Source organism: Phytophthora infestans, genomic scaffold (assembly GCF_000142945.1).
Source record: "Phytophthora infestans T30-4 supercont1.37 genomic scaffold, whole genome shotgun sequence".
Lineage (NCBI taxonomy): Eukaryota > Oomycota > Peronosporomycetes > Peronosporales > Peronosporaceae > Phytophthora > Phytophthora infestans.
In genome coordinates this window covers 88,124-114,444 of record NW_003303722.1, presented here as the reverse complement: position 1 = coordinate 114,444, position 26,321 = coordinate 88,124, and the positions used below count along the sequence as shown (strand labels likewise).

Here is a 26,321-nt window from a genome sequence, read left to right as displayed (position 1 = left end):
AGGTACCTTTCAATTGTTCTTTACAAACTTTACAAGAATATTAGCACTTTTCAGTATACTCAAAGTGCCTGTACATGTCAATTTGTTCTGTATAATTCTTACGAGGATAATAGTTCCCATGCGCTCCTTATTGACGCATAATACTGTATACTACTTCTGCCGTCCTGTGTACCGTAGTAAACAAGCTGTAACGGGGTACGTAGCCCTAAGCGTACCCTTAGTTACATGAAGTGTGACACGTCATATTTCGGGATATTTGGTTCAGGTCGTCCAAGGCCAAACATTGGCTGATGACATTGCTTTTCTAAAGATGACTTACAGTTTGTATTAAACCCAAGCTTTATCTATCTATAAATATACTCAGTTTACAATCTACCTTAAATTGGTCACTTCTCTCCCTTTACGCAAAAGGGGACCTGTGAAATGCCGCTCACTGAGAGTTTGTATACTCTCGGAAGCCAACTTCCTCTAGCGCAAGGTGCTGTGTGACCCCGTCTCACAAGCGATCACAAGAATGATATTGGCGGTATGGTATGTCATAGGCCGCATTACCAGCGCTCAGGGCTAGCTGATGTTGTTCGGACAACATTCACGCGGATTAAACTACTTCGGTTAGGCGTAATTTATAGTGATGTTACCCTTGGCCGCCACAAGCAACACTCAACTGGGTGACATAACGGGTACAGATGATATCAGGCATTCTACTTCTTTAAAAAAAATGTGCGGTGTTAGATACAACCTGAAATGACAGGTTATGCAAGTTTAGAGAAGAAAACTCACTAAATTTGTGTAGTGGGCTTAGAGGTTGGATAGCCTCATACAGCTCGTGCAGTGGGCGGCTAGCCAATCTCCAGATCGGCAGTAGCAGGGTTGCCACTACCAACCTTCGAGTGAACGGCTGGTTGAGAGGCTTTCTGGTCCGAGCTAGCAGATAGCGTAGTAGAACAGAGAGAGTAACAGTTTGTGTTTTGCTTAATACACCGTGAAGGACGTGCCAGCTCCCCCATTTTTGTGTTTATTTGCGAGACCAACCACAAAGTTAGCTTTAGTAACCGGTTAAGCATGAAAAACGAAGCTAAAGGCAAAGCTGGATAGATAGCAGTGTCGCTTTTCGCTCCACTCGTGGCACCAATGATCGAGGGCACATCGCACGCAGCGCTAGTGAAATGGAAACGACGACGCAAGGAGTACGAGCAGGAAGTGGTCATTCGCTGCTGCCATGACCTTGAACAATCTCAGCTATGACGACAGACATCTGCAGCTCGCTCGAGCCGAGCTTGCTGGAGATTCTTAGCAACCTGGAGTGGGGAATTGACAAGGAGGATCTGACTAATGAGCTACTTCTGGGCCAGATCAACGCGATCCTCGCTACAGTGAAGAGCAACACAGTGCCCAATGTTGCAACTGAGTTCAAGGCTGCCGTACGAATGAACATGCAGGAGACAGTTGTACGCGAGCGAGTAGTGCAATACTTTCGGTCTAGTCGCCAGGTGATTGAAGAGCATGGCTGGTGCAAATTCTTTATTGACCAAGAAAGGTCTGAAGTTGAAGTGCAAATTGCTAATCGCGTCTCTTGCGCCTCATGCACTGCGGGAAAAGCTAGAGTCCGTTCTGACATATCCGAATCGCGCTGCGCATAGTGACGAAAAGGTACTTCAAGATCATGTTGGAGAGATCTCTTGAGCACGAAAGAGACTTTCAGCGCCGTAAGCGGCAACGCAGTTCGACTTGAACCAGGGTGAAACTAGACAGCTAACGGAAAGTGAGTCGCCCAAAGAATAAATTTAGGACAAAGGACAGTGACGAAGCGAAGCCTGTTCTGCAACAGCCACAGGGTACTGTGAGTAGAAAGCAAGGTCGGAACATCCACCAGGGACCTTCAAAGCCAGGCGCTACAAATCCGATCGGTGGTTGCCTCACGTGTAAGGGGGGCATTGGTTAGTGAAGTGCCCAGCTGCGCCTTACGACGACAAGGCCGATCTATTGCGGCAGTAGCATGAGCGGCGCAACCGTGAGAAGGCTGACCGCTAGAAGAACGCTCACGACTGAAGTGCTAAGCGCATTAAAGAGTGCATCTCTGGGCCTGTAAAGCTAGCTGAGGTACAGAGTGCACTCGATGCCCTTTTGTGGTGATTCAGGGGCAGATCCAAGCGTCATCAGCAGAATAAAGCTCAGAGAGTTGATGACAAAGGATCCAGCGATGAAGCTGGAGAAATTGAAGGAGACGGTTGTAGTGAGGAAAGCTGGAGGACACATTATCCGAGCCCACGATAGTGTGGATGTGAATTTGCGGATAAATACAGCTACAGGGCCTGTGTGCCTTACAAAACCAGTGAAATGTTTGGTAATCGGCGAAAATGAAGAGGAATTTATCCTTGGGAATGATGTTTTGACTACGCTCGATATTGACGTGGACCGTCAATTTTGAACAGCAAAGTGCTTTACCAAGGCATCCTCCGTATCGCCGGATAATCCGTTTCGAAGGTAGGATATGCTGACTAAAAGAAAAGAGAGCTCTTCCCTGGGCACGCGCTAGCGTCTCCTGGGTCGGTTGTGCTACCACATATTATCCACGCCTCGTTTCAGGAATATTAATCGCTTGTGGGAAGTGATACCACTGGCGATGAAGATCCTGCAAATTACAATGATGACTTTGAGATCGGTGTGGAATGTGACAGTGAGGTGAGAGTTGCAGTTGATGAACTAGTGGATAAGGCGATTGATAAGGGGTTTCCACGCGAACGAAAAGATGATTTGCTGAGGATAACAGTGATGTTTGACATTTGGAGACTGAAACTCGGTGGTGACCCTTCGGCAAAGGTTCCACCGCTGTAAGTAAAGCTGTAGGGTGGTGCCAAACCGCAGAAGTGCAAGGCGAGGCAGTATCTGCCGCACTTAAGAGAATTTCTGATAGACTTTAACACTGAGCTCGAGCGTATGGGGTGGGTTTATAAAAACCCACAGAGTCGATGGGCCAGTCCAGCACTACCAGTGAGGAAGCCCGGCTCTGACGAATACCGGCAGACCAAGGACTACCGTGCAGTGAATGCTGAGACGGAAGCTGCGCCGGGTGTGATGCCGATTCTTCGTGTCATTACGGAGCACGTACGTGGTATGGCTCATTTCGGTTTGGTTGACTTTCTAAAACGTTTTTGGCAGCTCCCTTTGGCAAAATAGTGTCAGAAATTTGTTTCGTACATGACGGATAGTAAAGTGTATACTGCCACAAGGATGTAGTGATGCTACCATCCATTTTCAGCGAACGATGGAGACGTGTTTCAAGAAATTACTGTACAAGCACCTACTAGTTTGGCTAGACGACCTCCTACGGTATGGTAGCAATATTGATGGGTAGCTGGAGAAGCTTCCAAAACTTTTTTCTTTGGTAAACGACTTCGGTTTGAAACTGAGTGTGAAAAAGTCGAGTCTATATCAGAGAAGCGTGAAGTGGTGTGGGAAAATTATAGATGGCGCTGGAGTAACGCATGACCCCAAGCGCATACGGTCACTACGGAAAATGCTGTATTCGCAGACGGCTGCAGACCTACAGTGGCTCTTGTGTGCAGCTAATTGGCTGCGGGAAAGTATTGTGGGCTACGCAGTAGCTGTGAAGCCACTTCAGGAGTGTGTTGACGTTGCACTCCGGAACAAAAAGAAGTCAAAGCGAGCTGCCGCAGCGGTACCTATAGTGTTTACTGCTGAACTTCGAGTAGTTCTCGACAAAGTCCATGAGTTGCTAGCTATATCTGCTACTCTGCACCACCTCAGTGCCGGTGGAGACATAGTGCTTGTCACGGATGCCTCTGACCAGGGTTGGAGCATTTTAGTAACTGAAGTTGAGAACTGGGACTCTACAAAATACGTTAGCGAGCTGTCTCGCCGACGTTTGACGTGTCTTAGTGGTACATTTTCTGAAGCTCAAGTAAATTGAAGTGTAATTAAGAATGAAGCGCTCCCTGCAGTCACTGCCTGCCAAAAGCTATCGTATTTACTGATGAGACTGAGGGTATTTCGGATGTTCTGCTATCACAGGAATTTGATACATGTATTTGCACCTGCGGAGAATATCAAGAAGCATATTCGTGGCAAATTACTTCGCTGGGCACTGAGGTTGACTAAATTTCGGTACACTATCAATCAAATCGCCGGGACTGCTAACGTGTGGGCTGATATGCTGAGCCGGTGGGCTTGCCAACCAACAGAACCGGTTCACGTGCGCCGAGGGGTTACCCGTCGGACTCAACAGCAGGAGCAAGTCACGCTCCGCCCTCTGGACGACGAAAACTTAGAATGGCCGACACTTGACGCAGTGTCGTGGACTCAGACGCGACACGCACCGCGGCCACTACCATCATGGCTGGTAGAACGGTCTGATGGACTGCTAGTAAAAGGAAAACTACTGTGGATACCAACCGAAGAACATGCATTGCTGCGTCGGCTGATGGTTATTTCGCATTGTGGGCCTAAAAGCCATCATGGCCGGCATGAAATGATGGCCCAGCTGACCAGTGTGTTTTCGATTGAGCGGCTCAGGTGCACGTAGAGCACTTCCTGGCGAAGTGCTTGTTGTGTACGTACATTAAAGGGGGGAAGCATTGCGAGACCATGGGGGGGGGACGTACCGTAGCCAGACGCGGAAAGAAGGCTACATTTTGACTTTTTATTTCTGGGTGAATTATTTGGAGATAACCAGTACCTGCTGGCACTGAAGGACGATGCTAGTTTTTTGTGAATTGGTAGTTTGTGAGTCACCGACCAGTGCCGTGGTCGCTGAGGCTATTCTACAGTGGTATTCTCGTTCGGGGTGCCACAACTATGGATAAGTGACCAAGGTACTCATTTCAAATGTGAAGTGGTTGACACCCTGAGGAGTAAGTTGAAGTGCGATCACGAATTTTCGGTGGCATTTTGTCCGTGGATAAATTGATCGATTGAGCAGTTAAATTAGGATATTCTACACGCTATCGAGTTATGATTTTGGAGTACAAACTGGATCATCGTGACTGGGAGTTACTCCTCTACCCTCGCTAGTCTACAAGTCACCACTAGAGCTATTTACGGGGCTGCCGCCGCCGTCACCTTTTGGCCACGTTTTCGTACACAAACAAGGGCAAGGTGAGATCATTGAAACTGGGAGCTCTGACAAAATTTAGCGCTCGCTGGCGCAGCTACGTGCTAGTATTCACAATAAGCACATAGATGTCAGTAATGCGAGGAAGAAGCAAACTTTGTTGAACAAGAAGAAGGAACGTAGAGAAAAGTTAGTGAATTTTTCGGTTGGAGATTTTGTGCTACGTTCTAGAGTGGATGAGAAGCTAGTGATCAAACTTCTAGTTACTTGGGTAGGGCCGTACGTGGTGACGGAGGCTCACTCGAGACATTTTGTGGTTAAAGACTTTGTGACCGGCAAGTCACGTGACGGGCACGCGTCACGGTTGAAGTTCTTTGCCGATAGTGACCTAGAAGTAACTGGATAATTGCTACAACACGTGACTCGCTAAGGTGTTGTGCTCGATGTGGACACGATTAAGCAGTACCATTGGAATGTACAATGAAAGGGCTACGAACGCTACGTTAGCTGGCGTGGTCCCGAGTATATCGCGGATTCCTGGGAGCCATTTGCTGAATGACACAAGATGTGAGAGCTCTAGTGGATACCTTTGCTACAACTGCGGAGGATACACAGCTTGCTGAACATTGGACTCGCCTCAGCCGGCCTCAAAAATGCGGTAGTTTGTGTACGGTCAGGCTCTGACTGTGCACTATTTCCAAGTGGTCATGATGTACTGTTTGGATGATGGCACGATTTCAAAAGTGCCAAGTTGCACCAAGTCAAGTTGAAGTTTCATGTGACGGGACATTTCGATTCGTAATTTTTTAATTAGCGAGTTTTTGGAGTTATTTCTACTTTGATATTTTGTTTTCAAGAAAGTTTGGATTGTGGTCGAGGTGGCACATTTCCAGGAGAGAGACGTTGGTGAGTATCGACGAAGCACAGCATGGAGCTAAGTTCACGAGGCTGAATAAGGCTTTAAGTGAGGGGACTATAGTGGTGGATAGCCCCATACAGCGCGTGCAGTGGTCGGCAAGGCAATCTCCAGATCGGCAGTAGCAGGGTTGCCACTGCCAACCTTCGAGTGAATGGCTGATTGAGAGGCTTGCTGGCAGATAGCGTAGAAGAATAGAGAGAGTAACAGTTTGTGTTTTGCTAAATATGAGCACCAGGCAAAGACGTGAAGGGAGTGCCAGCTCCCCCATTTTGGTGTTCATTTGCGAGTCCTATCACAATTGGGAACGACAATCAAATGTAGATCTTATATAACAAGCGCATCAAGCGCTGAGGTTTTTACTTAAGTGCTGAGAAGAAATCGTAATTTTGGGATATGAATATACGAAGTTAGAGTAGTTTTGGGTCAGATTGACGCGCATCCTAAAACTCTGGAATGAAAATCCAGAGAACACAAAGCTTGAAAAAGAAGACACACTCTATCCTTTCTAATCTATTCTGAGATTACAGCTACCGTATTTATACTACAGAGAAATATCCTACTGCATACGACGGTGAAATCCGCCCGGTGTCTGAGCACTATCCTTTATATAAAATAATTTATTATGCGCGACAGGAATAACCGCCCAGTTATTTGATTGGTTGAAAGTGGCAGTTTCAGTGAACACAAAGTGCAAAAACGATTTCAAAATGTACAAAACCCATACAGGAATCAACACATCCTGAGCTGATTGTACAAACACGCCCAAATACGGCATACGGATTGGCTGAAACTGTTTTATTAGTGGGAAAACCGTGTAAAGACTCGGGCGTGTTTCAAAGATATGGCGGATTTCACCGTCGTTGTCTGTTCCTTGTCTGGACCAATCAGAGCTCGATAATCCGGCAGAGACGGCGAAAACAGGCCACACACTCTGAGCCCGGGAAAAGGGATGTCGCGAATGCGTGTCGACCTTATAATTAGCCATTGAAATATAGAATAAAAAAGAAAAGAGTAAATTTTATGATGCAGCAGCTAAGACGCAGTCGTACGTCAGTCTTGTTCAAGTGAAGCCACCTATCTAGGCTACCAGCCGTAACGTGAACGAAAGCAGCGTTTATAGAACTTCTTCTGTTGTTGCGAGTTGATTTTTCTAAACCCTATTACTATTAGCCCTTTTAAACAGCACCAATTTTGAGTCGAGGTTCTGCTCAGTTTGATTTCGGCAGCATTACTGTTGTGGCACAAAAGTAATGTATCTAGCACATGCCGCACAAGTTGTGCGGCATGTGATAGATACACCGTTCACGCTAAGTAGTCGTACATCGCAATCATAAATTCGTTTTTTTTAGTGACGCCACGTATTCGGGAAATGTAACATATCCGATAAGATCTAAAGAAAATGACCGGTTCTGAGCAAATCGCATCGAGCACTTTATTCCGGTGTGGTACTCAATTTAAAAATTAGACTGGTACTTGAAGTTGCTCTTATTAATACATAATGGACAGCTAAATGCCAATATTATGGGCTTTGATCTGTACACCACAATTTTAACTAATTAGCGTGAGCGGTGTGTTTAGAGATTGGTTGCTTTTGGAGTTATCGATGTGGATTTAATGGTAGATCGGTCGATTTGGCTACCGTAGCTCGATCTATCAGCTACTGTAGTCTAGCTTGATCGATTTGTTCTTTGCATAGACCTCGCTTTAATAAACGGCCTCTATTTATTATAAATCGAGCAACAGGTCATGTGAAAAGGACAAATTCCAATATTTCAAATAGTATTATACATGTACCGACGAGCTTACAATGAGCTTTTACCTCAAACAAAGTCAGATAAATAATCTCGTTACGACTCCCTTCCCTGTAAATCGACCATTTCGAAAAGGTAATTCGATCACAGATAAAGCTAATCGACGCCTGCCTCTTTCCATCTCATTTTTATGCCTGGTTTTATGCTCCGGCCATGCTCGATCTCCGCATCAAAACGGAGGGATTCAAAGCACAATACATCTATTTTCTATTCTACAACCTCAAGAATGTGCAGAATGAAGTATGTATGAGATCTCGAATATGTACAGGCATGTCCGCAGGGAATACTGCACTAAGAGCAGGTACAAAACACCCTTTTGAAGTTTTTAAAAGTCCCCCTTGAAAATGATATCAAAGCGGATGTAGGTTGTTATTAGATATTACATTGTGAAAGAGGGCCCCTTTGATCGAAAAGAGATAATTTTAAATCGGGAGTGGCAATTATACTGATTTTTGTATGTGCATCAAGATTGGGCGCACAATTTTATAAATATCCCCTGCGTATATGAAATACGGAGAGCGTTTTTCTAGCTTACTTTAATAGATTCGAATTCTTTTTTATGAGTAGCTGTAGCTTTGTGTCTGCTGTAGTACATGAACTGACGTCGACTAAAAGGAGCGAATAACCGGTCGAGTCGGCCACATACCCATTGTTTGAAGATCTCTAATAAGGCCTTGAAGTGCGTTTAATCTCCAAGCAATTAATAAGGGTATTTTTCTTAATAAGACTCTGAATATTTCTTAATCTGGGTACCTCGAGCCAATAAAACTCACAGCAACTAAAACTATCAAATTCGGGCAAATCCATCCTCTTGGCTATGCAACCAGTCCTGTCCAAGCTGCAGCGAGTTCTTCGTACAGTGCCAGTATAAGCGAATGGTTTTCTTCTCTGCCGAACACTCCAACGAGCTCTAATAAAGCCATCGACGCCCGTCGATCGAATGGCAGCGATAACAGCAGAGGTATCGTGTCGACGGCTTGGCCCGATGACAACATGACCCCAAGCACCTCGTGGCTTATTTCCTGAAGTGGATGGTGCAACGAGTACACGATCGCCCAGAACTTCATACAGAACCGGGTGACCTCGTCCAAACGAGTCTCCGCACACTCCGACAACCACAAGCTCAGACAAGTTTGAACCTCATCGGAGAGCGCCATGATCGATGGTAAATCCTCTTTCGGTGCAGTCTCGAAGAACGGATGACTTCCCAAAAGTTTGGCGTCGGCACGGAACATTAGCCGTGTCTTTGCATTGCGGTCGTCAAGCGAGTCCGACGCTGACGTGGCGACCAGGAACAACGCCGTCGTACCGGCCGAGTTAACACTGTTCCACAGTGCACGCCCCTCTCCCCCGACTCCCTCATGACGCTGATAAAAGCGCAACAAACAATGCAGCTCCTCGGGAGTGAAATACCGCGCAGCATAGTGGAGACATGACTCTCCCGACGTCGTGTTCAAGGTCAAAACTTGAGTCTGTTCGTCAGAAGATCGCAGGAGTTTGGCGACTGCAGATTTTCTCTTCAATATCGCTTGGTGCATGGGCGTCTCCCCCTTACAGTTCTGGTGCGCTGTGGTCGCGTATTCTTCTTCCAACAAGAACTTGACAGTAGGCAGCGCACCTTCATCGACTGCAGTCATCAGGACAGAGCCGGCAAAGTCTTCTCCTTCAGTTGTCACTACGCGCAGGTGGCGGTTGAGCAGGATCTGCAGGATGCCGACGTCGTGACCGCGTATGATGAGCTGGAGTGGCGTGACACCGTCGTGACCTGGGAGATGGGCAATAGCGCCGTGTTGAAGGATGTGGTAGTTACCGCTTTGCGTTGCTGAAATGCTGGTGCTTGTTGATTGCAAGTTAAGAAGTGAGCTTCCTTTTGACTAACTCCTGCTCCTGCGTTCTACTCGACTCCTCCTACTCCTATCAGGACCAAAGGCTTCACCCTAGGCACAGCCTTGAGAGTCGAGCACCAGGGTTGCAGTAAGACTGCAACCTCATGTTGATAGACGACGCTGTAGTTTGGGATGGGGTTCTTGATTCAGGATAGCCTCCTTGCCGTTGAGGTACGCCTCCTCGCTTGCCACACACTACACTGCCCCCGAAGAACCCATACCAGTACCGTCTTGATATGCAGATATGAATGTTGAGCCTCTTGTATTGAAAATTCTCCAAGTATAGAAAATCCAAGTCAGAAAGACATATGTCACCAAATGTCACGACTGATGGAAATCTGTCACCGGTTGCGAAAAAACAGTCCATACATGAGACGGGACAGTGTTACAGGTCAAGTTGCACTGCAACACGTTGAAGTTGGTCCATAACTTGACCTACACGTCGAATTAGGCTCTGGTACTTTGCTGAAAGGTCGACAAGGCCTGTACAAACTCGTTGTCGCCACTTTGAGCTGCGTAATTCTCCACACGCGTAGGTATATCACTGTAGAGACTCTGAAGAGATTCCCAGGAGTCTTCTTCGTCCTGCAAACCGACCCAGGACACGAGAAGCTGCCATCCATGTTGGGTCTTGCGGTGATCCTTAAAATCTTCGACGCCAAGGACCATACCTTGGTTGCCGACATGGGCCAGGAGTTCCTCGCTGGTGCCCAGGCTTCCGTCACGGTAGAACTTGAGCCGGGATATATGCACCATGTAGCGTTGGCTACTCACCAAGTGGCGAATCATATAGGAATGAGGGTGCTCCTCGACAACTTCGAATGGTCCCACCCAGCGAGCGAGTAGTTTGTTTACCGAAAGGCGAGAGTCGATCCTTGACCACAGTACGAAATCACCGATAGTGAAATTGCATGGTACTCCATTAGAGCGGCTCATGTTCTGCAACCGACGTCGCTCCCGAATGTCCACCACCTCCTTGTGCATTTCTTGTAGACTTCGTTGCATGTTCTCCACCATTTCGTCAGGAATAGTCACCGGCTCAGTCACCATCATGGCCTTGCCGTTGCGCTCAACTACGATAGTCTCAAATGGTGTAGGTCTAGGTAACGCGGTGAAAAGCTCACCAGGGGACCGGTTGCCTAATGAAGCCACTGGAGTGTGATTCAGAATCCCTTGCACTACCGGAACGAGATATTCCCACTCATGCGTGTCCAGCTTCATCTCCATCAGCAGAACACGTAGAACTTGCAGCACATCTCGATTCAGTCGCTCGATAGTACCGTTGATCCACGGAGCGTAGGCTAGAGCTAGATCCTGTTCAATGGAGGGCTGTTTGCAAAGTTGCTGTACAACCTGGTTCTTGAAATGGCTTCCTTGATCGGAAATCAAATTTTTAGGCGGACCAAAACGCTTCGACCAATCCATGAGTGAAATGGCTGCCACGACACTTGTTGGCGAATCGCAAGCCACCAATTCACAAAAATGAGTAAGGCCGTCCTTCATTACGAGTAGGTACTTGCATTCACCCACACTGTCACCAAGAAAAAGAAAATCCCAGTGGAGCATCTCGTTTCGCTCAGATGCGTCGTATGTAGGTCCCCAGGGGAGTGGAATCACATTACCACCTTTCACGTGTTTGCAGAGAAGGCATCGTTTCAGGAATTGCCGGCAATGTTGTTCCAGGCCTTTGATCGAGAAAAGGTCTTTGACTGTAGTCATCATCGCGTCAAGTCCATGGTGTCCTTGACTACCGCGATGAGCCACAATGAGAATGCGCTGTCGTAGCTCCTTCACGGACTCTGGTATCCATATTTTTCCGTCGACAGTCATGATGCCATTGTGATCGCACACCGTTGCTCTGGGTGCATTCCGCTTGTGTTGCTGTTGCACTTGGCTGATCTCATTCAAGGTCGGAAAGACAAAGTCGCCTTGACGCGGACGCAGCTCGTCAAGTTGGCGTTCAGTCGCGTCGTCAATGCGTTGCTGGCTACGCGTGACGAATTTGCACTTCACGTGCACCCCTGCCTCACCACAAGAACCCCACCGCGAGAGTAGATCGGCCCACACGTTCGCCGTACCATCGATGTGGTCGATTTGGTAGTGAAGACCAGTGAGAGATAACGCCCACCGTTGTAATTTGCCACGCACGTGACGTTTAACTTCGTGTGTTGGTGCGAACACGTAGATCAGGTTCTTGTGGTCGCAGAACAGCCTGAAGCCTGAAGAACGGACGAGAAGATGGCCCAGGTTGCGGGCAGCCCAAATGATCGGGTACGCTTCCTTCTCAATGATGCTCCACCGACGTTCCGTCTCGTCGAAAATTCCGCTTTTGCATACTAGAAGTTGGTGCTGCTGCTCGTTAGCAGGTAATGCAGAGTCCCAGTCATCCACTTGAGTCACGACGAGCCCCCACCCCAGTTCACTGGCGTCACTAAACACGGCCACTGTGGACGACGTCGTCGGAAAATGCAACAGTTACGAGGATCCAAGCAGGGTTTTTGCGGAGTTGAACACGTCTTCTTCGTCCAAAGTCCACGAAAGAAACACCCCGGCTGCTAGTTTCTTAGTTCGCCCATTAACACATAAAACCGCCTCCAACTTGTCATGCAACGGGCGCATGGTGCGGCCAAAGTCGAGCAACGTATCGCGCATCCACCCAGCAGCACACAAAAATTGTTGGAGGTCAGCGGCTGTAGTAGGGAGAGGAAGGGCTTGCAACGCACTAATGCGTTCAGGGTCATGGCGAATGCCAGTGCCACTGAAGATGCGGCCACACCAACGGATCTCCTTCTGAAACAAACAGCTCTTACTCACGCTGAGTTTCAGCCGGTGAGTGCGGACAATAGAAAAGAATTCACGAAGTGTAGCGATAAACGTAGGCGCATCGTCCGCATAGACGAGAATATCGTCAATCCACACAAGTAGGTGGGCGTACAGCATCCCGGCAAAAACCTTTTGCATCTCGTTCTGAAAATGTGTTGCCGAATCACTCGCTCCCTGTGGAACGCGCGTAGGTGTCCATACAGTACCGGTCGTAACAAAACTCATTATCTCCTGGCTGTCAGGATGTAGAGGAAGCTGCCAGAATCCCTTTGGCATGTCGAAATCCGCGAAACCGTAAGCTCCGGCCGCTTCGTCGGCAGAATCCGTCACATCCTGGGCTGCTCCAGCGATCGGTACGGTCAGTGCATTTACAGGGCGATAGTCGACTGTCATCCGGAAATCACCTAGTGACTTGGGTTTGGCCACAGGCACAGCTGCACATGCCCAATGACTTTGGTTATTTTGTCGAATAAAGCCCATCAGCTCGAGCCGCTTCGTGTAGTCCCTAAGGAAAATGCGTTGGACTTTGGCATAGCGCCGTGAACGCGCTCTAAAAGGTACAGCTCCGTCCACCAACTGAATTCGCAGTGGTTCAATGTCGGCAGGGGGACCAGCACCCAGGTCAATCCGAAAAATATCCTCATACTCCAGCACGGTATCGTGAAGAAAAGAGAGATAGTCAGCGTCAAAACCATTATTCCCAGCTGCGACCACCATATCTTCCAATTTACTGCGAGCTTCCAAACCAGAAAGCTCGAGATCTGCACATCCATCGTCTTCAAATGGGTCCACATCTTCACTAAGTGAACCCCCAGCCAGCTGTTCAAGTTGCTGGTTTACATCAATTCCGAGTGAGACGAGTGTCGTTACCAAGAAGAAAATCGGTCTCTTCACCCTCCATAACCAAACAGGTCACGTCAGGTAGCTTCACAGTACCCGCTGCCGATTGCAGCACGACATCCACCGTAACAGAGTCAAAACAGGTAACTGTAGAACCTCCAGCAACGATAGCCTCAATTGGAGAGGGTAGGACATGCATCTCCACACCGCTACCAAGTGCAACTAACTCGTCGACCACTGCACGAGGGATAACAGATGAGTCAGATCCTGAGTCAGCACAATACGGCAAGACCACGAGCTCGTTGATCATCACTTCCCCTGGTTGAGGCAAAGTCCGGACCACCTTAACTCGTGACCGGTCCTTTATTTCATCCATCTTGTCGACAGCACGTCTCTTGTCGTCATCCGTCGCTGTCGGACAGTCACGAAGCCAATGCGAGCCTTGACAGACCCAGCAGCCAGTCTTGGGTGGCTTTGAATCCTTTCTCTGGGGTTGAGACCCAGTATTAGTCGTTGGTGAACTCCGCTGAGTGCCGTCTCTACGGGCTTCCACAGCAGTATGCTGTTCTCCACTACCGGTTTTAGTCTTCGTTTCATTATGGCTAGACCTTCGGTTAGGTCCAGATTTGGACCTGTGCTCCATCGACAGTAAGTGATACTTGTGCTGAGCCCGTGCCTTCTCTTTAATGATGTTAAAGAGCATGAAATCGTTTCTCTTCGCCTCTCTGCACTCATACTTGCAATGTCGCTTGACATCATCACGTACCATACGAGGCTCAAGGTTGTCGATCAAGATGGTGCATCGTAACTTCATACGCTCAGCAAAACTCTCTGCATCTGGGTCTCCGACACCAAGTATTTTTCCTAAACCATGGTTCTCAATAATGGAGGAGAAATCACGGTAGTAGCGTAGTACACGAGCATCGATATCATCTTCTGCCAAGTCGATCTTCAGCTTCTTCTTGAACAACTCGTCCAAGTCAGGGATCTGCTCGTTCTTTACAGTACCAATGCGCTGCTTAATCAGCATGAGGAGCTCCTCACTGCTGACGTTATCTACAGCCTTCCGTAACTCGTACAGGCATACCACCTCCAGCAACTTCCGGTCGATTGAGGATTTTACTGGTTTCATCACGGTCTCGGGTCGTTCACGACTCTCAAAACAGCGTTGCCGAATAGTTTCCTCGTACTGGTCACGTGCTTGGTTCCATTTGACCAATGCATCATGACTCCAGTCGTTCAACCACGGCGCCTTGACGAACTCGAATACCGGTTGATTTACAGACTTCATCACTGCGTCACCATCAGCTTCGTACTGATGTGACTTGGTTGCCATGCTTTCGGTCCCTTAGGACTAAAGTATACTTTGTGGTAGTTACCGCTTTGCGTTGCTGAAATGCTGGTGCTTGTTGATTGCAAGTTAAGAAGTGAGCTTCCTTTTTACTAACTCCTGCTCCTGCGTTCTACTCGACTCCTCCTACTCCTATCAGGACCAAGAGCTTCACCCTAGGCACAGCCTTGAGAGTCGAGCACCAGGGTTGCAGTAAGACTGCAACCTCACGTTGATAGACGACGCTGTAGTTTGGGATGGGGTTCTTGATTCAGGATAGCCTCCTTGCCGTTGAGGTACGCCTCCTTGCTTGCCACACACTACAAAGGAGCAGATCTGCTACCAATAGACTTGGCGGTTGTATGCAATGGTGTAGTGGAGACGTCCATTCCTGTCGATTAAAGACACGTGTTAGGTCTGATATTTTGTTGAACCACCAGACGTATCCCATCCTGCGCGTCGACACTCGCTCCACTGGAGAGAAGAAGACGTGCGACCTCGTACGCATCGTCCGTTGTGGCATGATGCAGTGCAGTCTTCCCTCGCTGACACTGTTTGTCGACATTAGCATTGAAACGTAGGAAAAGTTGGATGAGGGACACTGTGTGACGTGTCCGTAGATCATCTTCCTCTCGACACTGAAAAGAAGAAAAAAATGTTGGCATGATCAGAATAAGTTAATAAAAAGATTTTTTTTTTACTTACGTCCATGGCCAAGTTTCGCTGGATTGCAACGCGTTCGCGGTAGACACAGCGCGTCGCTTGTAAATTGTGGTGCATGATTGCCAACACAATTGCTGTCATGCCGCTTTCGTCTTCTGTATCGGGGTCCTGACCCTCTTCAAGAAGATACTGGACAATCTTATTGTCACTATGCCAGGTCGCCGTGTGTAGGGCCGATGCTCCGACGGTGCGCAAGTGGAAACCGTCCCAACTGCAGAAGCCAGGCGACCGCGAGGGCAGGAAACCGTCGGAATCGTTCGTCGCCGTGTCTTCGTCGACGGTCTGTCAAGATTCTTAATTTTAACAACAGACAAGCGGGGTGGAAGAATAGATTGAACGTTTACGTTACCCGACTGAGATTAAGCCACTGCGGATACCATTTTCGCAGCGTCTTCATCTGGTCGACGTCGCCATTTTTTGCTGCCTCCAGCCATGCTTTTTCGACGCGCGGAAGCTGAGGCATAGGCGAACAACTGCTGATGTAGCTAGCGTAAGGGGACGTGGGAGGACGCCGAATTTTCACAAAATGGCGGATTTCGGGGGATTAGAATATAGGAGATGGCAACAAAGAGACTTGTGGCTCGACACACACCGACGGATCTGGTAGAGGCCAAGTCGAGCTCCAACCTTGGAAGATGAGACTTCGACGAAACATGCGTCTTGGTCTCAAATGATTAAAGGACTCCGCAGACGAGTCGAGAAATGGGCTCTGGAGGACAATCGGACTGGTTACCAGTTGCCCTTGTCAGCCGGATGCTCCTAGCTACGGTGGATAGCCGCCCTCGATATTGAGTAGCTGCAGCACTTTCAGACACGACTTAATGCGCGACCGGCTTTAAAAAAATCGCGTACACCACAGCCACAAAACTCCATGTGTGGCTAGCACGACGGTAGTTCTTTCTATATTTCTTGACATCATCTATTTTGACGAACATTCGGCCTGGGTTAATTGATCCTTGAATTTTTGACAAGTTTATGATTATCTAATCCTTAGCATTACGTGTTTCTCAATTTGATGTTGAAATGCAATGTGTGGAAGCTAAAAAACGTCGAGGCGGTTTTTGAGTCAAAGCCGATAGAAAGGCCCACTGGACGCCACGAACAGCTACGATATGCCGCCTTCATAGACCTGGTGAGACGGACAAATTGAAACCTTCGATTTTTTAGCCTCCCTCGATGTCCTAACCGCATACCATTATATGTATTATAATATTGATTTTGTAATGCGATGACCCTTCCATTTAACCGTCTCGTGTAGATTTTCTAAATAGGGGCTGGATAGACATTTTGAACTTGTGCAATTCTTAGATGATGGGTCAAATTCAGTTCAGTTGGCACCCTGTTTTTATTACGGTAGTTATATGTGATTTAAAGGACTGCGTTTTTCTGCTGCACGCCGCACGTCTGATGCAGCGACAAAATATGTATGTACGTCGTCAGGGTGTATCTGTGGATTGCATTCAGTGCACGCGTACTGGCCATCAGAAAAAGAGAAGAATCCAAGATACGGAAAAATTTCGACAACTTGATCGATCAACCCAATTCAATCCGCGATGGTTGTCCCTAGCACCTGTAAGCCAAAGGTCCAAGTTATTATAGTATTGAAGGGACTGGTGTCACTGACAACTGTGCTTCTGATTTTCTTTCAACAAAATTAAGAGTAGCAAATCGTGTTCAGAAAACTTCTGGATTTTCCGCTTTAACGCAAATATTACGATTAAGAAAAGACATGAAAATTTCATTCCAAATTACAGAACGAGATTGGGGACATGTGATTAAATTTTAATCTGAAGTACAAATGTTAAACGCTCTGAATTCAATTTCGTGTAAGAAGACGTTCTAATAAACTTGTGAAAAATGATGTCGGCAAATTAATTCGATTCCCGAAACTATACTACTTGGATTTAAATGTTTAGCATCTTAAAAAATACTTTAGTGAAAGCAGTCAAAGCACTGTAAATGGATGTGCAGAAAAAATTAAAGCCGATGTTCTTTAAGGCAGTATTGCTACCATAATCTTAACAGTGTTACGTAATTGCGCTATAATTCTGGACAGTAGCAGAAAGCGAATAAAATCTTGTTACTTCCCTTTCCACCTCGACCGCAACTACCGTTTCTTCTTGAGTATGCTTCTCTCTCAAAAGCAAAAGGCAAACTGTGGCCAGATCTCTTGAGTCCTTACAGCTAAACTTTCCGTCCTTAGTCTTCGACCACCTTTCTCCTTCTGGGACTGTACGTGCTGTGCTTACTAAGTCGTACAGCTCACCCAATATCTTAACACGCCGCCCTCCGAGATAGCTCTCTCGGAACTAATCTTCATCTCTCTTCACTCTGCTCCCACACAGTACTTCCTCACGATACTTCTCTCTTTCGGTTTCACGGCGAGTCTTGCTGATCTTCGGTTTCATACCGATGATGGTCTTTGTCCTATCAAGCCGCGTCAACCCCATTGGTTTCGTCAGAAGGTTCGCAGGATGTTCGTCTCCTTTCACGTTCCATAGTATAACACCTTTCTGTCGAACCATATCTCTCACGTAGTGTAGACGTAACTCAATATGACGTGTCTTTCTGCTGTACGTGGGGTGAGTAGCTAGTGAAATCGCTGCTTGGTTGTCAATTCCAAGTTTAAATGTCAGAGTGCTCTTACCGACAATCTCCGACAAGATGTTCTTAATAGCAGCTCCTTCTTGACACGCCTCACAAGCCGCAGCATATTCTGCTTCTGCAGTGCTTAGCGCCACAATTGTTTGCCGTCGCGCAGCTTACGTAACCGGTCCTCCCGCCATCATCATCACATATCCAGTTACGCTTTTTTTCGTGTCCGGGCAATTGCCCCAATCAGCATCAACGTATCCGTCGATTTCCAACTTCTCTGCAGCTTCATTGTCTTGGTTCTTAAAGAGCACGCCATGGTCCGAAGTTGCAACTAAGTACCGTAAAATTCTCTTTAATGCTCCTGCATGTGCTGCGTTCGGATGCTGTACATGACGGCTCAAATAACCAACAGGAAAAGCAAGATCCGGGCGAGTGCTTGTCGCCAAGTACATCAATGCTCCAATTACTTCACGATACGGCAAACCGGGTTCTTTATCACCTTCTTTTGCAGCTTCCAGCTTGACCGTAGTGTCCATTGGTGATCGGCAACCAACAGCGTCTGCAAACCCGAATCGCTTCAAGATATCTTTCGCGTACTTTGTCTGGTGAAGTAAAACACCATCATCTTGCCATTCAACTTGTACACCAAGATAATTTCCTAGCCGACCCAAGTCTTTGATGCCATACTTTGCATCAATGTCTGCGAAAAACGTTGTCTTCCAGCTCGGGTTGTTCGTAGCATAGATAAAATGATCCACGTAGATAAGAAGGAGAGCAATAGATTGCCCTTCAAATCGGAAATACATGCAGGGTTCAGTCGTACTTCTCTCCATTCCTTTTTCACTCAGCCAACTGTGCAGCTCTTCGTACCATTCACGTCCACTTTCATGCAAACCATAAAACGCATTCTTCACCTTGTAAACCCATCCTGGTTTGAGTGGGAATCCTATGATTCGTCGAATGAATGCGAGTTGTTTCTTCGGTGCATTCAGGTAGGCTGTGTTGATATCACCTTGGTGGGCAACCAATCGGTAAATTTGGCAAAGTGCAACAAACAATCTGAATGAAGCCATTCGCGCCACAGGTGAGAATGTGTCCAATACACTGAAGTCAATACCTGGTACCTCTTTGTCTCCAAAAGCACAGAGGCGAGAGCGATAGCGCAAAATATTTCCAAAATCATCAGTCTTGGGCTGAAATCGCCACATCGTCTCAAGTGTTTTCATCCCTATTGGGATGTCCGTCTCCGGAACCAGCTCAAGTACGTCTTTTTCAACCATTGCTGACACTTCTTTCTCCATTTCTTTCCACCATTCGGCTCTCTGGGGTGCGTTCATCGCCTGAGATACTGTTCTTGGGACTTTTAACTCCGAAATGTGCCATGTGCGTTGCTGTGGCTGCGTAGGCGTCTCTGTAATAAGTGCAATCGCGGTTAGCGCAGCATACACTTGCATCTCGTCAGCAGTTAAATCTTCTTCTTCAGGCTCCGCAAACTCCTTCATACCCCTCTTTAAGCGCTGTTTCTTCTCCTTTTCAGCACCATCTTTACTTCCATCACTAAGCGTATTCTCATCCACGTCGTCGAGCAGCGATCTTGCAATTAATTCTGCGTATTCAAATTGCTCTTCAGCTTCTTGGTCAAGATCCTCTGATTCTTCTTCCAAACTCGAGTCCACTGTTTCCTGACACGTGCTAGTATTTGGCTCACTATCATCGTCAACAGCAAATCTGATGTGTTTTATACTGTCACTAACTCGTTTTCGACGACCCACTTCAGGATGCACCGCCATGGTGTTTCCAAAGCTTGGCAGCGGTTTCCGTAGCCATGGCGGCTCTCTGACGCTTGGTCCAACAGATCTTGAGCTATGTTGCTCGGTATCGACGGTATCATTGCTGCTATCTCCGTCACTCCCCCCTACGACTGGTAAGTCGTAATCATGACGGCCTGCACTTGTTAGATCTGGTCGCTCAGCTAGCACCCAGTCTCTTACGCGGCGATCAAAATCAGTGTGGTGTCGATCTTTGTATAGAACTCGTTCGTTGGCAGTGATTTCTCCAGCAATTAATACTGAACCTTCTGCAGGAAAATAGACTTTGCATCCAAGAACTCCATCACGATAGCCGAGCACAAATCCAATCTTGCAGTTGTCGGCAAATTTGTGACGTGAAGGCCCAACCTTCGTGTGTGCGTAGACTAGAGCTCCGAATTTCCTAATGTGGTGAATATCTGGGCGTCTTCCCCACATTCCTTCGTACGGCGTGCAGTTAATTGAACTTGAGAGTGATCTATTCTTAAGATACACTGCATAATACAGTGCTTCGATCCAAAATGACGTCGGGAAGCCCGATTCCTTCATCATTGTCTTCATCATACCACTTATCGTCTGATGGGTACGCTCCACCATGTTCAGCCGAGATGTTTTCGGTGGTATGACGGTATGTATTATGCCGTGTTCCTGGTACCATGTTGTGATCTGTCCATTCTCGAACTCACCACCGCCGTCTGTAATGATCTCATTCACCTTCCATTCTGGTGATTGCCTTTCAGCCCAAACGACATATCGCTTCATCAGTGCATTAATTTCTTCCTTCTGCTTGGTCTGCACCGGATAAATCGTTTTAAACCTCGTGTGAGCGTCCATTATCACCAATACTGCCTTGAAACGCGTACAGTTGTAATGACTTGGCGGAAATAGCAGATCGGCAAACACTAACCGGTTTCGTCGTTTCACTCCACGATCTAGTTGTTTCAATGGTGTTTTTGCGCGTTGTTTTCCAAGTTGACAGGCTTCACACATGTCAAAGTCCCTCTTTCTTAACATCATCCCTTCGACCAAGTTTTGATCGGCCATTTGCTTCACAAATCGAGGGCAGATGTGGCCTAGTCGCTCGTACCAGCTCTGCAAGTCTGCGACGCCATCACTTATTGCGTAGTTGATCATTGTCTTTGGCGCTGACTGGTTTTCTTCCGACTTTTTCCCTGGTAAGAATGAGTTGTCTGCTGTGAACGTCCACAGCTTGGACGGTTGTACCTGCACCTTAAGTGCTACTTCACCGTTCATATTCAACGTGTATTCTCTCGTCGAGTCGTCATATGAGGTTTAAAATCCTTGCTCCGTTGCCGCCGACTGGGAGAGCAAATTTGTCCGTTGTGGCGAATAGTATACGTTCTCGACTCGAAGAACTACTGGATTGTCGTTAACATTGACCCATAAGTCAATTGATCCAATGCCGATTGGAGTACTCTTGCCGTTGTAGCCATGAGCTGTAGCTCTATCTTGTTCTTCTAGCGTTAGATCACGGTAGTTGACAAAGTATCTCTTATCTCCGGCCAACTGCTGTGTTGCTCCATTGTGGTATTCAAGCTTCTGTTGGTACTTGGCAGTGCCTTTCTTCGACTGTGAAGCTTCTCGTGAGTAGGCGCGTCCCTCCTGCTTTTGCGCAGGTCCTTGTGGTTCGCGGCTAGCCACCCCCGACGAATGAGTGAAGTTGGCATGATTGCGGACGTTACCGACACTACTGCCATTTTGGCTCTTCGGCTCTGGCTTCATCTCTTCTGGGCAGTTTCTTCGAGTGTGCCCCGGCTGGTGACAGCCAAAGCAGCTCTTGTTCTCTCGATCTTCTTCATACTGCCGCTGCTGCTCGTCGGTTCTTCTCTTGAAGTATCCCGAGTACTTCTGACTGCCATCGCTGTTTATGGTAGACCTGTCCTTGTTACGATTCTGGTACTTTGGCATCGGCTTGCCACCGTTACTGCGGCCACCTTGCCGACCGCCTCCAGCTTCATCTCGTACATCGGGATTAATTCGAACTTGGGATTGTTTATCCACTAGCTCCTTCTTGTCCAGAACGAGGATCATTGACTTCACTTGATCTGGTGTCTTCATCGTGTGGAGGCCTCCAGTTAGCATGAGAGTTCTCAACACTCTGTAAAATGGCAGCTGCGACACAGATCGAGCCATGAAGTCGACCATCCAAGAGTCACTAACGTCTGCATCCAGTACAACCAACTGTTCGCGTAGCCCCATCATGTACAGTAAGTGGTTCTCAACGTCTGCACCTGGCCGACATGATGCACTTTCGAGCTTCTGACGAACGGCACGTTGTGTGTACAGTGTAGTCATCTCGTTTTCACGCCCTTCAAAGCGCGTAGCCAAGTAGTTCCACATGTCTGACCCGTAGTCCAACCGCATTACTTTCTGGGCGAGGGTGCACGATAGTGAACTTGCAATCAACTTGGCGGGTAACTGGTCTTGCCGCATTAATCGTTGCTCCTCCTCGTTACCATTGGTGTTTCGGTACTCAACACTACCGTCACAGATGTCGTCCAAACGCCAGCCATTGTCCTCTACGTTGTAGCAAGTCAGGTATCTCATCATGGTGCGCTTGTAAAGAGGCCAATTGCGTCCATTCCAATTCACTGGACGGCCATCTTTATTCCACTCTACCTCCGCTTTCTTGGCTTCTGAGTCTCCGTTTCCCTTGTTCAGCATCGTTGGGCTCATAACCCTGTTACGTAATTGCGCTGGTATTCTGGACAGTAGCAGAAAGCGAATAAAATCTTGTTACTTCCCTTACTACCTCGACCGCAACTACGGTTTCTTCTTGAGTATGCTTCTCTCTCAAAAGCAAAAGGCAAACTGTGGCCAGATCTCTTGAGTCCTTACAGCTAAATTTTCCGTCCTTAGTCTTCGACCACCTTTCTCCTTCTGGGACTGTACGTGCTGTGCTTACTAAGTCGTACAGCTCACCCAATATCTTAACATACAGTGCTGTATTATGCCTGTATTTTAATTTGCTTGTTTAATCTGAGCTCTTATCTTCCGATTTTTGCTCACTAAAATCAAAGTTGCCGCATATTTTTTGCAGTATATTATTGTAAATGGGACGACTACGTGTACGAATTGGTAACCGTGCTTTTTCAAAAAGTCGGAGCACATTAGGCGCTACCGAGACTGGGATAGCTGGTTTGAAGTATGCTGAAATGAAGATAAAGATAAGGAAATACGACTGCAGTGGTTTGTTTTAAAATATATTCATATATTGGCTCTTTGTTATTTCTGCTGTTGCTTGGGCTACGATAATAATATACGGAATGTCGGCTCATTTTTCCTCTCAAACGCATCTTTTGGACAGTATTTACTTCAAATATAATGGGATACTGTACCGAAGAACAGAACACCAAAATTAATACTTTGGACCCACTCTCGTAGGAGATACTTCATCCATTGTTTAAAAGTCGACCTGTGATCACTTTCTGCCCGAACCTATGGCTGGCACAACAGCCTTGATCTCAGTGAACACTTCGGGCCTCGTCCGGGCTACGATAACTTTAGATTTCACCTTTTTCTATGGTCCCAGAGCAGGCCATCAACTGGTCAGTCGGTCAGGAAAAATAAATTACATCCTGCTTGAAGCATTGGCATCGAGAAGAAGCTTAATCTCCTCTGGTTGGCTAGGAGCCACTCAGTGTCGTCCGCCAATTTATGGCATTTTTTCGAATTCGTTTAGCTGACCAATTAAACACTTCTTTCCAGCAACATATGAAGGCGTTGGCGGGACCCCGGTATTCCCACACAAAACCGGAATGATTTCAGTACTTGTATTTAAAAAAAATGCAAAAAAAGGATATTAGTAGCCATTTTATTGCTTAGAAGCTGACCTGAACAACTGTTGTAGAGATATGTCCAGCACTTAGCTTCGTTTTTATTTTATTTTTGTTCATCAAGTCAGCATCGAGGGTGAGATGATGGATTTAACACGGTTTAATACAGGCTGCGCCCAAGCGGCACGACACAGTAGCCAAGCTCGACGGCAATTATACAAATGATAGTCGAAATAGTATGCCAATATCTTTAGTACGTCTAATACTCGGTGCTAATACTGAGTAAAAATAAAAATTTAATAATTGCCCTCAACATCGGTTTCCTAAAGGGGGCGGGGTCCCGCCAATACTTTCATATTGTTAAACCATGTTAGTTTTTTACGGGTCAATTGCGGGTCAGGTGTACTTTGATCCAATCGACCCTTTAGCCAGATGCTGATACAGTCACCAAGGCGTGTTTGCGCCCTTCCAGCAGAAGCGACCGGAGCAAACCACGGTAGTTCTAGTGCTATTTACGGACAGCACCAACCAGTTCCAGCAACTCTAAACTACTGTACTTTTCTTTTAAGAGATGTTTCAAACCAACGTCCTTCGTGGAAGACAAGCTCTGCTGCATCCAACGCCAACACGAACGGTGACGAGAACGATTTTGTAAAAGTCATTTCCGTCGACTGTGTCCCCATTGGAGCTTCGGTTCGAGAATATCTTTTCGCGATTGGCAGCTATTGAAACTAAATTAAACCTGACAGATCGTCTGACTGATCATCAAGAAGACGACAGCAATAACGCCACCGAACACGAAAAAGCTCCAGACTCTGAGTCACGACCTCCGGATGGAACCTCGGACTCGAATATTGACAGTCCAACTAGTTTAGAGGACCCAAAAACACCGGAAAATAATGAAAATTCTACGCAGAAAATCTACGCGGACGTGGCGTTAGCTCAGGCGATCGAGTCGCTACGCGCGGCGCAACTTCGACTGAAAATCGAGCACGAAGTGGCCAACTCGACGTTGCAACTAGAACTGGTTAGAGTTAAGAACCGACTTGGTGCAAGGAGCGGCTTTAGATCTGCAAGACTTCCGACAAGAAGTGACGGCCACAGCCATCGCGTCGACTTCAGACAGAGCACGATTGCCGCTCGGATTCAAGATATCTGGGCCGGAGTGCACTCGACAAGTAGAAAATTACAAGAAAGTATGCAGTTTATACGGTCAGTCAGGAGGAATCGTCGCGGGAGATCAACTCGTTCGTAGCGTACGTCGAGTGAGCGTCTACAACGAGACAGCGACAGACACGAGCAAGTTGCTCGCTCGTTGAACAGGAGAAGAGTGTGGAACATCTGCACAACATATACGACCAAAAAGTGGCGGAGCTTCGGTACACAACGCGCCGGGAACAGGCGAGTTTGTGTATCGCGGAGGCTTCCGCATCCCCAAGACGAATCCCCACGCTGTTGTGAACGCCAGTATCAACTCGTTGATCAATCTCTCGATGCAGACATTTGTGTCTGATAAAAGTAAAGAGATCTATGAGACTGGCTTGTTCGACATCGACAACTCGAGCTTGGAGAGGGTCGCGCTGGTGGGCAAACACCAAGGAGAGGGCCCGACGTCCAGCTGCTCTGGCGTCGGGAATGGCACGGCGGCTGTCCGAGCTGCACGGCCTCATACTGCTCCTCTGCGGATGAAGTCGCTGCCTCGACTGGACGTCGCATCAAGCGGGGCAGTTTGATTCTGGACACGACAGGAGCAACAGTTCAGTGATTTCAGGTGGACGCTGGGGCTCTATAACGTCTTTAGATTCTACTGCTTGGAGGACGTTGAGAGGTCCAGGTTGACGCTTTTTAGGATGGTCTCGGCTAGTTTGACGGTGTCGTCGGATGACGGGTCCTTTTCTCCGTCCTTGTGGACACTCGTGTCCATTTCGAGTGACCTCAATTGAGTCATGCAGGCTTTCGCTTGTGTCATCATGTCGAGAGGTAAGAGGCCGCAGGCTGACGATGTCCCGAGAGCCCCACGTAGCCGTGCGAAGCGGAAACTGCGCACTGCCCCCTCTGTGAAGCCCTGGTCGAAGCCTTGCTGCAGCGTGTCTTCCTTTCCCAGCTCCAGACCGTCGCGGATGCCCATCTGACGGTTCAGTATAGGTTTGGAGAATAGAGATATCAAATATAAGAGAACCAGTGTGATGGCTATCTGCGAAGCCTTACAGTCTTCATGCGACGCTCCAACGCCACGCTCTCCTGGTTAAGCAGTGTTTCGTGCTCTTCTTCATCGCTCAATGAGTCTTGGAAGCCGTCATCTGAGTCGCTGGCAGCAAGCGACGATTCGGCAGAATGCCTCGTCATAATTGCAGGTTGGAAAGAGTATGCCAAATTTGATTGAATGAAGCATGCGACAATATGCTTTTTTATTTTTTTAAAATGGCCCATTATTTTTAAGAAAAATGTGACGTTGCAAGGTTTTTCTCTTCAAGAAAAGCTAGCCTACAAATTCGTTCAGTAAGAAAAGCACTCTACATGTAATAATACAGCGCACTTCGAGGATTGCAGTCTTTGTTTTAGCATCTTTTGTACGGAATAATAGGTTTCCACGCTTTGAATGCTTTGCATGATTCAGCAGTAAATACGGCTGCTAGCCTGCAAGTCTGCAGCTTACTGATTCCGAAAATTGAGTCAGCATCGGATAAATCGCTTTAAATGTTTTTTATTAAAACAGGG

General features: G+C 47.3%; 2 protein-coding genes and 1 non-coding gene across 3 annotated transcripts; all 3 read right to left on the bottom strand.

Moving 5' to 3' along the window:
* Window positions 1-2,433: 2,433 nt before the first annotated feature.
* On the bottom strand, window positions 2,434-2,595 carry PITG_33056 (the record flags this gene model as incomplete). Its single annotated transcript, XR_009934450.1, has 1 exon — window positions 2,434-2,595. It is a non-coding gene; the product is annotated as a 28S ribosomal RNA (ribosomal RNA).
* A 12,424-nt stretch (window positions 2,596-15,019) lies between these two features.
* On the bottom strand, window positions 15,020-15,866 carry PITG_15361 (uncharacterized protein; the record flags this gene model as incomplete). Its single annotated transcript, XM_002898281.1, has 4 exons — window positions 15,020-15,071; window positions 15,185-15,231; window positions 15,386-15,685; window positions 15,753-15,866. 4 exons carry the CDS (start codon window positions 15,864-15,866, stop codon window positions 15,020-15,022), a joined length of 513 nt encoding a protein of 170 aa, XP_002898327.1.
* A 9,541-nt stretch (window positions 15,867-25,407) lies between these two features.
* Window positions 25,408-25,949, bottom strand: PITG_15360 (uncharacterized protein; the record flags this gene model as incomplete). Its single annotated transcript, XM_002898280.1, has 2 exons — window positions 25,408-25,731; window positions 25,812-25,949. 2 exons carry the CDS (start codon window positions 25,947-25,949, stop codon window positions 25,408-25,410), a joined length of 462 nt encoding a protein of 153 aa, XP_002898326.1.
* Window positions 25,950-26,321: the final 372 nt, after the last annotated feature.